Source organism: Aristolochia californica, unplaced genomic scaffold, assembly GCF_029961685.1.
Source record: "Aristolochia californica isolate CCGP_79_NKW_82.1479 unplaced genomic scaffold, dmAriCali1.0.hap1 SCAF_3, whole genome shotgun sequence".
Lineage (NCBI taxonomy): Eukaryota > Viridiplantae > Streptophyta > Magnoliopsida > Piperales > Aristolochiaceae > Aristolochia > Aristolochia californica.
The window spans coordinates 652,501-666,005 of record NW_027181992.1 but is presented as its reverse complement, the minus strand read 5'-3'; the positions used below and the strand labels follow the sequence as shown (position 1 = coordinate 666,005).

The window sequence follows — 13,505 nt, the reverse complement described above, 5'->3', positions numbered from 1 at the left end:
CTGGGGAAGAGCAACTAGCGCCACTCCTTCCACCAACTGTCGACACATCAAGACAACTAAGAAAAGGCCTTATCCTGTCATTCAAATTTGCGTATTTTGACCGTTTCATCTTGCATTTTTCTTTTACTTCACCTGTTTTGGATAGATTGTGCTCTTAATTAGTGAATATGGGGAGTGCAGTGCAGACTGATGCAAATATTCGAACAAAATACCCAAAACAAGTAAAATGTTAGAGACGGCTATCAACCTAATACTTGGAGAAAAACTGGAGAGAGAAAGGATAAGAGCGGATGCAACCTACCACATGAGATTCTACTTTCTAGAAACTCAAGACCGTCTAGAAGAACTGGTTCCAGTGAGTTGGAAGCAGTGGTCTGACAAGTTCCAAATAGACTCCCTGCCTCAGATACAGATACAAAAGCAATCACAGTTGAATAGAATGCAATCCGTTCAACGGCAGACAGGAGGCCAGGTCTCCACCTCTTCGACAGGTAAAGAGAGTGGAGAGCAGCCAGGTGACCATCTGTTCTTATATTCTTCGTGAGGTGGCTGCAGGGAGTCATCAGTGAGAGAGATAAAGAGAATGGAAGGTAAATTGGAGGAGAGCCTTCTGGGGCCGTCCTCATCGGACGAGAGGCGCATGAGCTTGGGCAGAAAAATATGGGTAGAGTCAAGGAAGCTATGGAGAGTGGGAGGACCTTCAGTGATAACGCGACTGACCTTGTTCGGGATGTTTGTGGTGACACAGTCCTTCATGGGTCACATTGGCGATGGAGAACTTGCGGCCTATGCTCTCGTTCAAACAGTTATCATGCGTTTTTCCAACGGAATATTGGTACGTTCATCTTTCATTAGCTGCTTCTTCCTCTTTATAGTTTCATCCAAACTCTGTTTAAAGTAGGTTAATTTTAAATTTCAGATCTTAGAGACCCCTTTTCTAACAAAAACGGAGAAACCTTTGACTGCCCTGAATATCATTATGATTTGAAAGTAATTAATTGATATTTGTTTTTTCTAGCACTACTCTTTAAGGGTTTATGTGTATCGATTGCAACAGTTGGGCATGGGAAGTGCTTTAGAGACGTTCTGTGGGCAAGCATATGGAGCAGGGCAGCACCAAATGATGGGAATCTACATGCAACGTTCATGGATCGTCCTCTTGGTCACTGCCACCATTCTAATCCCAGTATACACCTACACAACCGAGATTTTCCTTAGTATGGGGCAAGAAGAAGAAATATCGAGAATGGCCGGCCCCATCTCTCTTTGGTTCATCCCCATCAACTATTACTACGTCTTCACTTACACCCTCCAAATGTTCTTGCAAGCGCAGCTCAAGAACGCTGTTATTGCGTGGGTCTCAACTGCTTCCTTTCTCCTCCACATCCTCCTCTCCTGGGTCTTCGTTGACGTTTGTAAACTGGGAGTTGACGGAGCCATGGGCTCCATGATTCTCTCCTGTTGGCTGGCCATTATCGGCCAATTTATCTATGTTTTTGGTGGGTGGTGCCCCAACACATGGACCGGCTTCAGCTGGCTCGCCTTCCGTGAACTATGGCCTGTCATCAAGCTCTCTCTAGCTTCTGGTGTGATGATCTGGTACTCATTCTTCTTCTTCTCGTCTCCTTCTTTTCCATCTCGTTATTGCTTCTCATGTCTTTAATCTTCTCCATTTCTTCTTATTCTGACACATCGTTTCTTCCTTTTGTTCCTCTTTTTCTCTGTATTGAAACAATATGACATCTATAACAAAAAAATAACAGCTTAGAGCTTTGGTACAATTCCGTGTTGGTTCTATTAGCGGGTTACATGCCAAACGCTGAGGTTGCCATAAATGCATTCTCGATCTGGTGAGAAGAAAACTAGTGTCTCCATTCGATACTGATACCAAGTCGGCTTCTTCCTAACACTGCTTTAAAATCCAATCATGCAGTCTAAATATCACAGCTTGGGAATTGATGATTTCTCTCGGCTTCCTATCAGCAGCAAGGTGTGATGCTAGACGGGTCTCACTTTCTTATACTAAATCTTGTTGCCTTGTTCAAGATCAAAGCCATGTATTGAATCATAGATTTCCCTGGTATTGATTGGCAGCGTGCGGGTGGCTAATGAACTGGGGAGAGGAGATGCTTCAGCTGCGAAATTCGCCATCCTAACAGTCTCAGCCACTTCATTATTTATCGGCCTCGTCTTTTTCATTCTCTTTATGGCGCTCGGAGGTCTGATTTCCTATGCCTTCACGAGCAATGTAGAGGTTGCAAAGGAAGTGGACTCGCTTCGGATCTACCTTTCTTTATCTGTCCTGCTCAATAGCATTCAACCAGTGCTTTCAGGCAGGCCCATCCACCATACATCGTCTCCGGCTTCTTGTTTACATCTTAGAATAACATTTTGCTTCACTGTCTCCTTTGTTGAGCTCTTTCACTGTTTCTCAGGTGTAGCTTTAGGTGCTGGTTGGCAGCACATAGTGGCCTATGTCAACATCGGCTCCTACTATATACTGGGAATTCCTCTTGGGATTGTGCTTGGATATGTTGCTAACCTCAGCATCAGAGTATCTCTCACTCCCTCTCCCCCTCTCTCACAAAAGCAAATCTACCAATGAAATGGCTAATGGGTTTTTCACATTTATTTTTCAGGGTATTTGGATAGGGATGATTTGTGGGATTGCAATACAAACGCTGGTGCTGATCATCATCACTTCCAAAACTGATTGGAATAAACAGGTCCAGTACAGTTTCAATCTTCATGACCATAAAAGTTAGAGCCAGTTCTTCAATAGAAGTCTAAACTGGTTCTTACAGATTCCATGTCAACACCAAACCTCTAAATTATAAAGCAGTTGACATTATGAATCCTTTTTTGAATCTTTGCAGGTGGAACAAGCATCTCATCGTGTCAAGAAGTGGGTTGTGGCAAAAGATGAGAAAGGAAAAAATGGGACAGAAAACACTGACATGCACCATGGTTAGTCTCAATTTTTTATGAAGAAATGAGTCAAATGTTGAGTATTGGTTACTGTAACTTTTATTTTTTTCCCAAAGTTTTCTTCTTTTGTGTGAAGAACAAAAGATAATCTAAACTAGATTATTCCTCTGAATTACGAAACTGCTATTCTTTGTGAGGACAATGATCAAAGCTGTCTAACTGTAAAGAGGATATCGTACAGAAAAATGAATCAATTAAATGAGGGAGCTTCGAGTGGGGGCCATACAGAGTTAGTCATCAGTTGCTTGATGTTAATCGGACCGCAGATGTTAGACGGGTGAGTCCCTGACCACATCCATTCAGCAATCCAAGCGTTTGCAGCCTCTGTGGGGTTGTATAGGTCCCACCAGACGTGCTTCGAGTGGTCGGTGCAAGCCAACTCTTTCGCGAGGCACCCTACCATCCCTCCGTACCTGCCCACGCCGCAGCAAGCACCGTCCACATTTTCAAATCCTGTAATCCGGAGAATTAAATCTAGCAGAAGATCGGAAAATGGACTGTGAATGTGCAGGAAAAAGTGTAATCGAATTGTCGAACAGAAAAACCCCACCATAGATTCGAGGGCAACGGATAAGGTTCATCATCGCTCGATATATGTCGCAGAAAACTATCTGGGAGTCCTTTAATTCGCAATTTAGGTCGTTTATGCTCGCTGAAAGAATCTGATTATATACAGTCACCTTCTTGTTGATCTTTCTGATGCACCTTCCGCTGGTTCTGCTCCTCCCCGTTGAGTTAAATGCTTCCCACAGGCTGCGAGGGGAGCAACCCAGAGGCCCAATTCCCACGCAGACAATCTTCCTCACATTTGCATTATAAAGATCCTAATTATGAAACAACTTTCAGAAATTTTGGTTCTAGTAGATGGTCTTTTATGAAGAACTCGTATGTGCATTACCTTTACTATACGAATCATCTGATTAGCGAGTATTCTCGCGAACTTGTGTGCTGTGATGTTTGGGTTAGTGCCAGAGAAACTGCGGAAGAACTCGAGGTAGTCATCTTTGCCGAAAGAGAGATAGAAAAGAGAGGACCGGATTAGACGGTTGGCGCTCTCGGAACCCAGTTGCAGCTGCACCAGCTGCAATGTCTCGAACACCTGACGAGCCTGCGCGTTCAGCCCTTGGAAGTCCCGCCAACCGTAGTTCATTATCGTCGCGGGAGAAGAACCGTAGTTGAGACCTCCCATCAACCCCTCCATCGTCCCGTTCTGACGGTAGAACAATGGCGAGATCGGGAGTCCCATTTTTTCAGCTGCACGGAAAAGAAATCAATTTCCGCTGTCAATGATCCCTTGTGCAAGTAAAAGATTCACAAAGGTTGAAGGCTTAAGAGATCTTCCCTATCTGAATCTTTGTCACAAGAAACTGAAAACCCCTTGCCATGTTTTGAATTTTTAATTAAAATTATCCTAAAACCGAGAAGAAAAATGAACAAGCAAAATTTTAGAGTGGTTAACCCAGGCATTGAAATTGACACTCTCAAAACGAGAAACCAAAAACACAACCAAGTAGTAAGAAACTGACCGATGAGATCGGGGATAAGTTTTCGGTCCATGAAGTTGCAGAAATAAGAAGAGGAATTTGGTCTAAGAAATGGGTATAAGAACAAATTATTGCCACAATTGACCGAAGAGTCGCCAAGAACGAAGAACGCGGAGAGGGATGATCCGCCGTCCACCAATGCGAGAACCGGACGTCGCCGGAAAATGATGATAGCAATTACGAGAAGACAGAAGAACAGAAGGCCGGAGGCGGAGATCGTACTTCCCATATTTCTTGATCCTAGCACTTTTGCAGAGCTTCTGAAAAGAAATTTTATCTTCTTCTGAGAAGACTCAAACTGTTCTTTTACTTCTTAACCGGGCTTCTTTTGAGTTTTTGGAGGGAAAGGCGAGTCTGTCGTTTTGCTTATACATTACAATTCTACAAATCGAGCATTACACCTGTAACGTTGATGTTACATCTTCAGCCGGACGTCGCGTGGAGCCCTGCCAGAAGAGATGTTTGATCCCGTGTTAAGATGTGGCCCACACTAGGAAAGTTGGGGTTAGGTGATGAATTGTGTTTTGTTTATTTAAGTTTTTTGGAATTTTTTAATTTATTAAAAAATCATTTTTTTGTGAAAAAAAAAAAAGAATTATACGTTATTGGACATGTTGAGGAGAATGCTTATGAACTCTGAACTTTCTTTATCTTTGTGGAATGAACCCTTTCAAGCATCTGTGTACATTTTAAACTGAATTCAACTAAGGAATCATCTATACATTTGCGCTACCCAGCTACAGCTTATGCTTATAATCCAAAAAAGAAAAAAAAAAAAAAAAAAGGAAGAGTTGAACCTTAGTTTTATAAAATTGAAAACAATTCAACTCTAATATAAACCTGTCTTGTATGAATCATCTGCCCAAACAAGCTCCATCCAAAATCACCTAAGAAACAGAGACTTCACTTTAATTGACTTGATCAAGGGACACGCATAACATCAATCATGCAAGGATTGTTAGAATTATAGCATACTTCTGCTGAAACCAGACATCTGTGGTTTTTATTGTACATGGGTAAGGAAAAACAAAAAAACCTAAAATCTAGGCTCCACATGGAACCGGAACTCTTAAACCTTCAGCTTTCCGGTGGCACCACGTTTGCATAGCCATATACCACTTCTGACTCCATTAGCTTGGTTCCTTTTGGCAGTAACAGAACACTGATCAACTCGTCCGTTACTGCCCTTCTCTGCTTGAATTCTCCTCCGCCTCATCCGATTCTCCAGTCTTATGCATCTCAAGGCCTGAACCCCTTTCTCAATCTGCAGAGCCTGCGAGAAGTTCCATATTCTAACAACCCCTTCTTCCCCACCACAAACAATTCTATCAGCACCTATGTCTACAGAGAACAGATTGGGCCCAAAACCATGCAGCATCCTCTGTGGAGGTTCCATGGTGGGTGGCAACTTATTCATAATTCGATCATGGCCTCTTACTGAGGATCGGTATCTTGATTGCAAGAGTTTTCTAACATCGATGAGTGCCAGCTTCCCATCACTGGAGGATGAAACAAGCCAAGGAAACTCAAATGCAAGCGAAAGAACTGGACCAGTGTGAGGAACACATGTGGCAATAGTGGTAATATTCTCATCAATATGATCTTTGGGTACCTTATACATACGAATTGCCCCATCTTCTCCTCCCGTGAATAAAAGATCACCAGAGTGGCTACGAGCCAAGCAATAAGCATTACCAACATGAACATTCTGAATCACAGATACCTGATGCCCACTTTCAATGTCCCAAATGTAGGCATCTCTTCCTGCTGAGGTTGCAATTGTGGAACCACGAGGAACAAGACTCCAAACCCAATCTCCATGTCTCAAAATTTTCACACATTTTAAACGAATCCGGTCCCATACACGAACACTCATGTCCCATGAACCACTGTAAATTTTAAGAGAATCAAGTGCAAGACAGGTGACTGGGCCTTCATGCTCCCATAACCGAAATTCTGAATTCTGGTTCAGAGAACCCGAGATCTCAAACAAATGCAGGAAGCCTTCACTAGCCCTCCAGCATTGGAGGAAACCATCAGTCCCACCAGCAACCAAAAGCTCCATGTCAGCCACGACTGCACGGATCGTGCAACCCAGGGGCCGAGATGACATGATTGACAACCCTTCTTCCATGTCCCACATCCGAACAACAGAATCATACCCCCCTGTAAAAATTAGTTTGGCAGACGGAAGAAGAAAAACAGAACGAACAGCCTCAGTATGACCATTTAGAGCATCCACAGAGTAACGTCCCATGAAGGTCTTACTCCTGAATTCTCTCTCTACAAAAAGCACTTTCCAAGATTTCTCACAGGGGAATATAGGGCCTAAAGGCAAGCCCCATCTCTCACAGTAGAACTCCTTCCAACCATGGTGGTCCGAGGCAATTCTGTTAAGAGCAGTAGACACACAAGAAACAATACCAAGCTCTTTGGGGTTAAGGCGATGGAGAATTTCTGAAACCAAGGCTGCCGGAAGGTCAGTGACAGAGCGGTGGATGGTAGCGGATGATTCATTGGATGAATAGGCTTTCTGGCTAGGTGATGTTGTAATATCCTTAATTGAATCAAAATCCAAGACTGGGTTTTGTTCAAAGACTTTAGAGGTGTCTTCTGAAGAATGAAATCTTGAAATGACAGGAGAAATATGAGCTCCGAGGCTGGCAGATGCAACTTCTTCTTCCCACGGATTATTTACAGAACCATAGGTGTTTGGTGATGCGTCCCGTGTTTCTTGGCATGCTAATGCTGCCATAAAAAAAGAAATAACTGCAAAATGAACGACAAACTTGATGATTTGATAGCCTCGAAAACCCTTAGAGACCCAAGACCCTGTGATGACTCTCTTGCAAAGGCTTTAACACCGAAAACACTAGTATTCGGTACCGTTACTGAAAACAAAAAATCAGAAGTTCGGAGAATCAACAGTTATTCAATCCGTATATGGTGAATAAGTGCAGAATTGCGCAAGACCTAGAATTCAATTGCTTGTCCCGGAGACCTAATACCGAGTATTGACAACAAATAAGACTGTCAATTCTGTAAAAGCTTCTCACCCAAACCTCACTAATTCTAAACTTCCATTAAAGATTAGTAACACAAGTAGAAAATTTTCCGAAATCAGAACCCTAGCTCAATCCCTAGTTCCCGCAATAAAGAGGTAGAAATAAACAATAAGGGACGGAGTACTAAATTACTAATAGTCCGAAAGACACAAAGGGGAATTTGCTCGCACAAGGACCCAGAGTCCCCGGAAACTATCCAAAAAAATAAAAAAAGAAACAGAGGAATCGGATACAACTCAACGCCAAAATTTCCGATCAGATACAAGAAAATAAAAACTCACAACCTCTACGGTCCTCTGGTGATCCCGGAGCAAAAACCCAGCAACGATGAGAAGGAGAAAGACTGAGGAACAAAAAGGGGAAACAGAAATTGAGCAAAGAAGGAAGTTGTCCAGAAAGAAGGAAAGAGCGAGCAAGCTTCAAATTGTGTACAGAGACGCGAGAGGCAGTGGTAAAGCGGTGAGCTTCCACGAGTCTTATGTCTTGTGTCCCCTCTTCACGACCGCCGCTACTCATTTGTCAATCGACGGCTAAGATGCAACACTCACACATAGGTGGATGTAAGCAGCCAGATACCCCGTCCACCTGAGATGACATGTTGCATTTTTTCTAATCAGGCGTATATGCGTATCTAGGGATTCACACCAAACCAAACTGTTTTGCAAACCCACTCAGTTCAGATGACATGGTTGGAACTCAAACTTGAAATAAGGTTTGTTAAATATAACCAATCACTCAGTTTAGATGACATGGTTCGTACTCAAACTTGAAATAAGGTTTGTTAAATATAACCAGCCAAGCTTGTTAATTGATTTGTTAGTTTTTTTTTATGAATAATACCCTTTACTAGAGATGCAGCCATTGTCCAAAAGCACATTTAACAAAAGCAAGAGAAGACCTGCAAATTCAAAGAGACATTTTACACTCACATTTCGTTAGAAGTTTTTAAGAAAAGCTAAACCCCAGTTCAGTGCCTTCATGGAAGCTGTTCAGGATGTGATTCAATTAACTTAAACTATAATTACTGGAAGAGGTAAATCATAACAGACAATCACAATATCCAAGATCATGTCCAAACTTCAACGACAGAAGTCTTTTGATCATATTTTGTTGAAACAAGTTTTTCAGATTGATGATCATTGAATTCAAAGTGCCCATTCAGCCTTTTAAGTTCTACTAGTACGCTTAGATCATTTGGAAATAACCACAGGAAAGATCAAGACTACTTACCTCAGAGTTTTTCACCAATCTCAAAAGTGATGTTTACTTTTTTGTGTGGATCATTGTCGACTGAAAATCCCAAATTCCTCAACATTCTACCCACGGCCTGGGTTATACATTGAAACACAGCTGCATACTTGATTACTTATGATGCTCTGCAAATGTCAATTCTTCACATCAAAACCCTCCAGCACAAAAGTTTATAACATCTGCAACACAATTAACTCCAGATTAATGTCTGCCTGGTCTACTTTCTCATAAACATATGGAGGACTTGTCAGCCAACAGAAAGGATGTCAAGCTTTGGATGCAGATTTATTATTTGACAAAAAGGATGCCAACAAATACTGTACCCAGCTTAACACGGAAGGGAAAAGATTTTGAAATAGTTTCAGTGAACGCGGTTGAGATGGAGAGTAGCAAGTTTGAGTGTTCTCATCAAGTGGATGATGCGGATCCTAATAGAAGGAGACACCCAAATTTACAGCAGTTTCAGAGTAATCAGTTCGAGACAGAGCTAGCACCATGTAGCCTTGCTTCACGAGCGTCTTGGCACGGAATTGTTGGTAATCACCAAATTCAACTATAGCAATTTTTGGAGATTGAGAAGTATTAGAATGTATTTAATTTATTCATTATTTATTTTTTGTATTTTCCTATTTTGCCCTTTTACCTTTTTACTGTATAAAACTACCTGGTTATTCGTAACAGTAAGTTTAAAAAACCACTTTTCACGAATCAACATTTTCGTCTTCTTGACTGCTGCCAACCCGACGAACAGAGCAACGGCTCTTTTCAATCCAGAATTCTAACATGGTATCAGAGCGGATGATTCTCATCCTCTGAGTATTTTCGACCGGTGGCCCTTTTCTCGGCGATTTCGGCGACATATCTTTCGGCGACCTATTTCCGGTGACTCGTTTCAATTTTGACGAACCATCGTACGCATACTATCTTCACCATTCGGACAGCCCCGGACAAGTTTTTGTCTCACAACTACTTATTGGTAAAAATTACACCAGTTGGAGCCGTGCAATGTCCTTCGCCTTATCCGAGAAGAATAAAGTGAGTTTTATCGATGGTTTTATACCTATACCTCAGAGTGCTGATCCTCCTTTGTTGAACTCCTAGACCCAGAATAACAATATTGTCATCTCTTGGATTTTAAATTCGGTTTCCAAGGAAATCTCTGCTAGTGTTATGTTTGCTGCTTTTGCCCGCAAAATTTGGCTCGCTCTTCGGGATTGTTATCAACAACGTAATGGTCAGCGCATTTTTCAACTTAAATGGGAATTGATGAACTTGCGCCAAGACAAGGATTCTATTAGCACTTATTTCACAAAGCTGATGACCCTTTGGGAAGAACTAAACAATTATCGTCCTCATTGCTCTTGTGGAAAATGTTGTGGTGGAGTTAAGGATCTTATTGATTACCACAACATGGAGTATGTCATGTCCTTCTTGATGGGCCTTGATGACTGTTTCTCCCATGTTCGTGGTCAGCTGCTCCTCATGGATCCGATGCCTCCTCTTAATCGTGTTTTTTCTTTGGTTGTCCAAGAGGAACAACAACGGAGGACCCCTTATGCCTCGAGTTCGCATACCCCCACCGACACAATAGCATTCACGTTTAAATCTGGGCAGACAAACGTTCATAAACCTGGCCCACAAACCTCTCAGAAATTTCACCCAAATTACAGTGCTCCCCGGAATCCGAATCCCAATGCTTCTCAGAATCAGAATTACCATGCTCCCCGGAATCCGAACAAGAATAAGTATTATTGTACTCATTGCAAGATCATTGGCCATACTATTGCTCGTTGCTTCAAGATCCATGGCTATCCGACTGGACCCGCCTCCAAACCCATGCAACATTCTCATGTTGCCGCTCATCAGGTTTCCATTGCTGTTGATGGCCCATGTTCAAGTTTTGTTGGGAGTCTTGTGCAGAATCTTGACTCCGCTCAGTTTCAGCAGCTTGTGTCCATGCTTTCTACACACCTGAGTAGCTCCGCACAAGTCACAACTGCTCCAAATCTTCTACATCCAACTACGTGGCAGGTATTTGTTTTTCTGTATCCTTAAATCCTTTAATTTCTTTACCTCAATCATGGATTATCGACTCAGGAGCTACTAGACATATTTGCTCTCACACTCCTGTTTTTGTTTCTTTGCATGTTATCCCTCACACTACAGTTACTTTACCCAATAACACTCAACTTTTAGTCTATCTTGCTGGTGATATTAAATTGCATTCTCACCTTGTACTTAAAAACGTACTATTTGTTCCTCAATTCAAATTCAACTTGATCTCTGTTAGTGCTTTAGTTACTGACTCTGGCCTTACAGTAAGTTTTCTTCCTGGTTGTTTTGTTATCCAGGATCTATCCACCCAGAGGACGATTGACAAGGGTGACAGAGTCCAATATCTTTATGTCCTCAATGCTCAAAGTTTGAATTATATTTATCCTGTTTTTGTTAACACTGTTTCAGCCCATGTTTGGCATAATAGGCTAGGACAAATTTCTTTCCAGCGACTTGATTTTTTGAAGGATCAATTGAACTGCGATGTAACTAAATTACATAAATTAGATCCTTGTTATATTTGTCCTCTTGCTAAACAACGTAGACTATCTTTTGAATCTCACAATAACTTGTCTCAATTTCCTTTTGATCTTGTGCACTATGATATTTGGGGACCCTATCAGACTGTTTCTCATACTGGCCATCGTTTCTTCTTAACTCTTGTTGATGATTGCACTCGATTTACCTGGATCTTTCTGTTAAAAACTAACTCTGATGCTGATTGGGGATCATGCCTCGATTCTCGCCGCTCTACTACAGGCTTTTGCATCTTCATTGGTGATTCTTTGGTCTCTTGGAAGGCCAAAAATCAGACCACCGTCTCTCGCTCCTCCGCCGAGGCTGAATATCGAGCTCTCTCTTCTACTACCAGTGAAATCATTTGGTTGCAGCAACTTCTTCAAGATTTTCAAGTCAAGGTTGCATCTCCTGTATTGCTCTATTGCGACAATCAAGCTGTGATACATATTGCTTCAAACCCCACATTTCATGAGCGTACAAAACATATTGAGATCGATTGTCATTTTGTTTGTGAACGTGTTACTTCGGGCGTCCTCAAGTTACTTCCTATTCGTTCTCAGTACCAGTTAGCCGACATGTTCACTAAACCTCTTAAAGTTGTCCAAGATGGGTATCAAGGATATTTACAAGCCACCTTGAGGGGGAGTATTAGAATGTATTTAATTTATTCATTATTTATTTTTTTGTATTTTACTATTTTGCCCTTTTACCTTTTTACTGTATAAAACTACTTGGTTATTCGTAACAGTAAGTTTAATAAACCATTTTTCACGAATCAACATTTTTCGTCTTCTCGACTGCTGCTAGCCTGACGAACAGAGCAACAGCTCTTTTCAATCCAGAATTCTAATAAGAAGGCCCACGAAATGAGCCGCGAAGGGCGGCATGGTAATGAAGTTTCTTAGGTAGATTAAGGATGAGGGCGTGGAGTCGAAGATTTTGGAAAGGAATAGTGACCAAACGTACCGAAGGCAGGAAATGTTTGACTCTGGAGGTCAGGAGAGATTGGAAAAAGTTTGAAAACGGAGAAAAAGAAAACTCCTTAGAACTGTTATTGCCACTCGAAACACAAAAACTGTTTGGGTAATTGTCTTAAAATCATTATAATGCGAGAGCAAGAATGTGATTAATCAAAACCAACCCCTCAATAATCACACAAAATTCGTCAAAATATTGAAAAAGAGACTGGAGAAATAAGAAGAGGTAGATATAATGGAAGCAGAAGTATTTACCAGTGTGTCGATGCAAGATGGATACGCCATCGGAGTTCTCCGAGCAGACATATTACCGCCAGCACTGCACTTTTATAAGTGAAATGTAATTCACTTACACTACGTAAAATGCACGTGATGATAACACCCGTTAGTGCAGTCTGTAAGTTAATTGGAAAAGTAAATTATAAAAGTAAATTCACTTTCCCTCGGGTTATGCCTCGGGTCGAGCTTTGAATTCACTTTCCCTCAGTCAATTACATCGGGCTGTCGGGCAGCTGTTGAACGGAAGCTGGAGAAAAAAAAAATTCGGTAACTTCTCCCCGGAGCTCGCTGAACTTCTCTTCCTCTAGCTGGCGACTTCTCTACCCCCTTTGCAACCTCTCTAGCTCAATTCGAAAGGAACCCTTCTTCCTGGAAATCAAAGGTTAGTCTTCTTTTTGTTTCTGTATCATTCCTCTGTCTCTCATTTTAAATTTTCGGAATCGTTCCTCTGCCTCTGCAACCCCACTCGTTCGATTCGACAGAAATTAGGGTAAACCCTTATTCCTAGAAATCGAAGGTTTGTTCTTCTTGATTTGGTTGCCTTCTCCTCTGCGTTCAGCATTAGTTACAGTGTTTCTCTTTTAATTTTTCACATTTCGATTTTGCAACCAATTCAGTTTCAGTAACTTCTCTTTTAATTTTTCCATAGTATTTTAGATATTGCACACTTTGATTTTTTTTTATTATTGTCCATGTGTCAAAATAGTTTATTTCAGGGCAAAAAGTATAGTTCAAGATCTTTGAATCCTGACCCTCATATTCAAAGGCATGTGAAATCAAAGCCTTTCAAAGAATTATAAAAACAAAGAGCAATGCTAGAAAACTAA

At 41.5% G+C, this 13,505-nt stretch overlaps 3 protein-coding genes across 3 annotated transcripts; 1 reads left to right on the top strand and 2 right to left on the bottom strand.

Annotated features, from left to right (window-relative positions):
* The first annotated feature begins 582 nt into the window (after positions 1-582).
* LOC137959909 (protein DETOXIFICATION 20-like) lies at positions 583-3,058 on the top strand. Its single transcript, XM_068807320.1, has 8 exons — positions 583-835; positions 1,058-1,599; positions 1,764-1,850; positions 1,934-1,990; positions 2,095-2,333; positions 2,436-2,554; positions 2,640-2,726; positions 2,877-3,058. The coding sequence occupies exons 1-8, from the start codon at positions 584-586 to the stop codon at positions 2,970-2,972; spliced, it is 1,479 nt and encodes a 492-aa protein (XP_068663421.1). The 5' UTR covers position 583; the 3' UTR covers positions 2,973-3,058.
* Positions 3,036-4,770, bottom strand: LOC137959910 (GDSL esterase/lipase At1g71250-like). The gene is made up of 4 exons (XM_068807321.1): positions 4,515-4,770; positions 3,887-4,242; positions 3,539-3,812; positions 3,036-3,441 (listed from the first exon to the last, which is right to left on the bottom strand). Exons 1-4 carry the CDS (start codon positions 4,759-4,761, stop codon positions 3,179-3,181), a joined length of 1,140 nt encoding a protein of 379 aa, XP_068663422.1. The 5' UTR covers positions 4,762-4,770; the 3' UTR covers positions 3,036-3,178.
* A 702-nt stretch (positions 4,771-5,472) lies between these two features.
* LOC137959264 (F-box/WD-40 repeat-containing protein At5g21040-like) lies at positions 5,473-8,032 on the bottom strand. The gene has a single exon (XM_068806648.1). The coding sequence runs from the start codon at positions 7,285-7,287 to the stop codon at positions 5,602-5,604; it is 1,686 nt and encodes a 561-aa protein (XP_068662749.1). The 5' UTR covers positions 7,288-8,032; the 3' UTR covers positions 5,473-5,601.
* Positions 8,033-13,505: the final 5,473 nt, after the last annotated feature.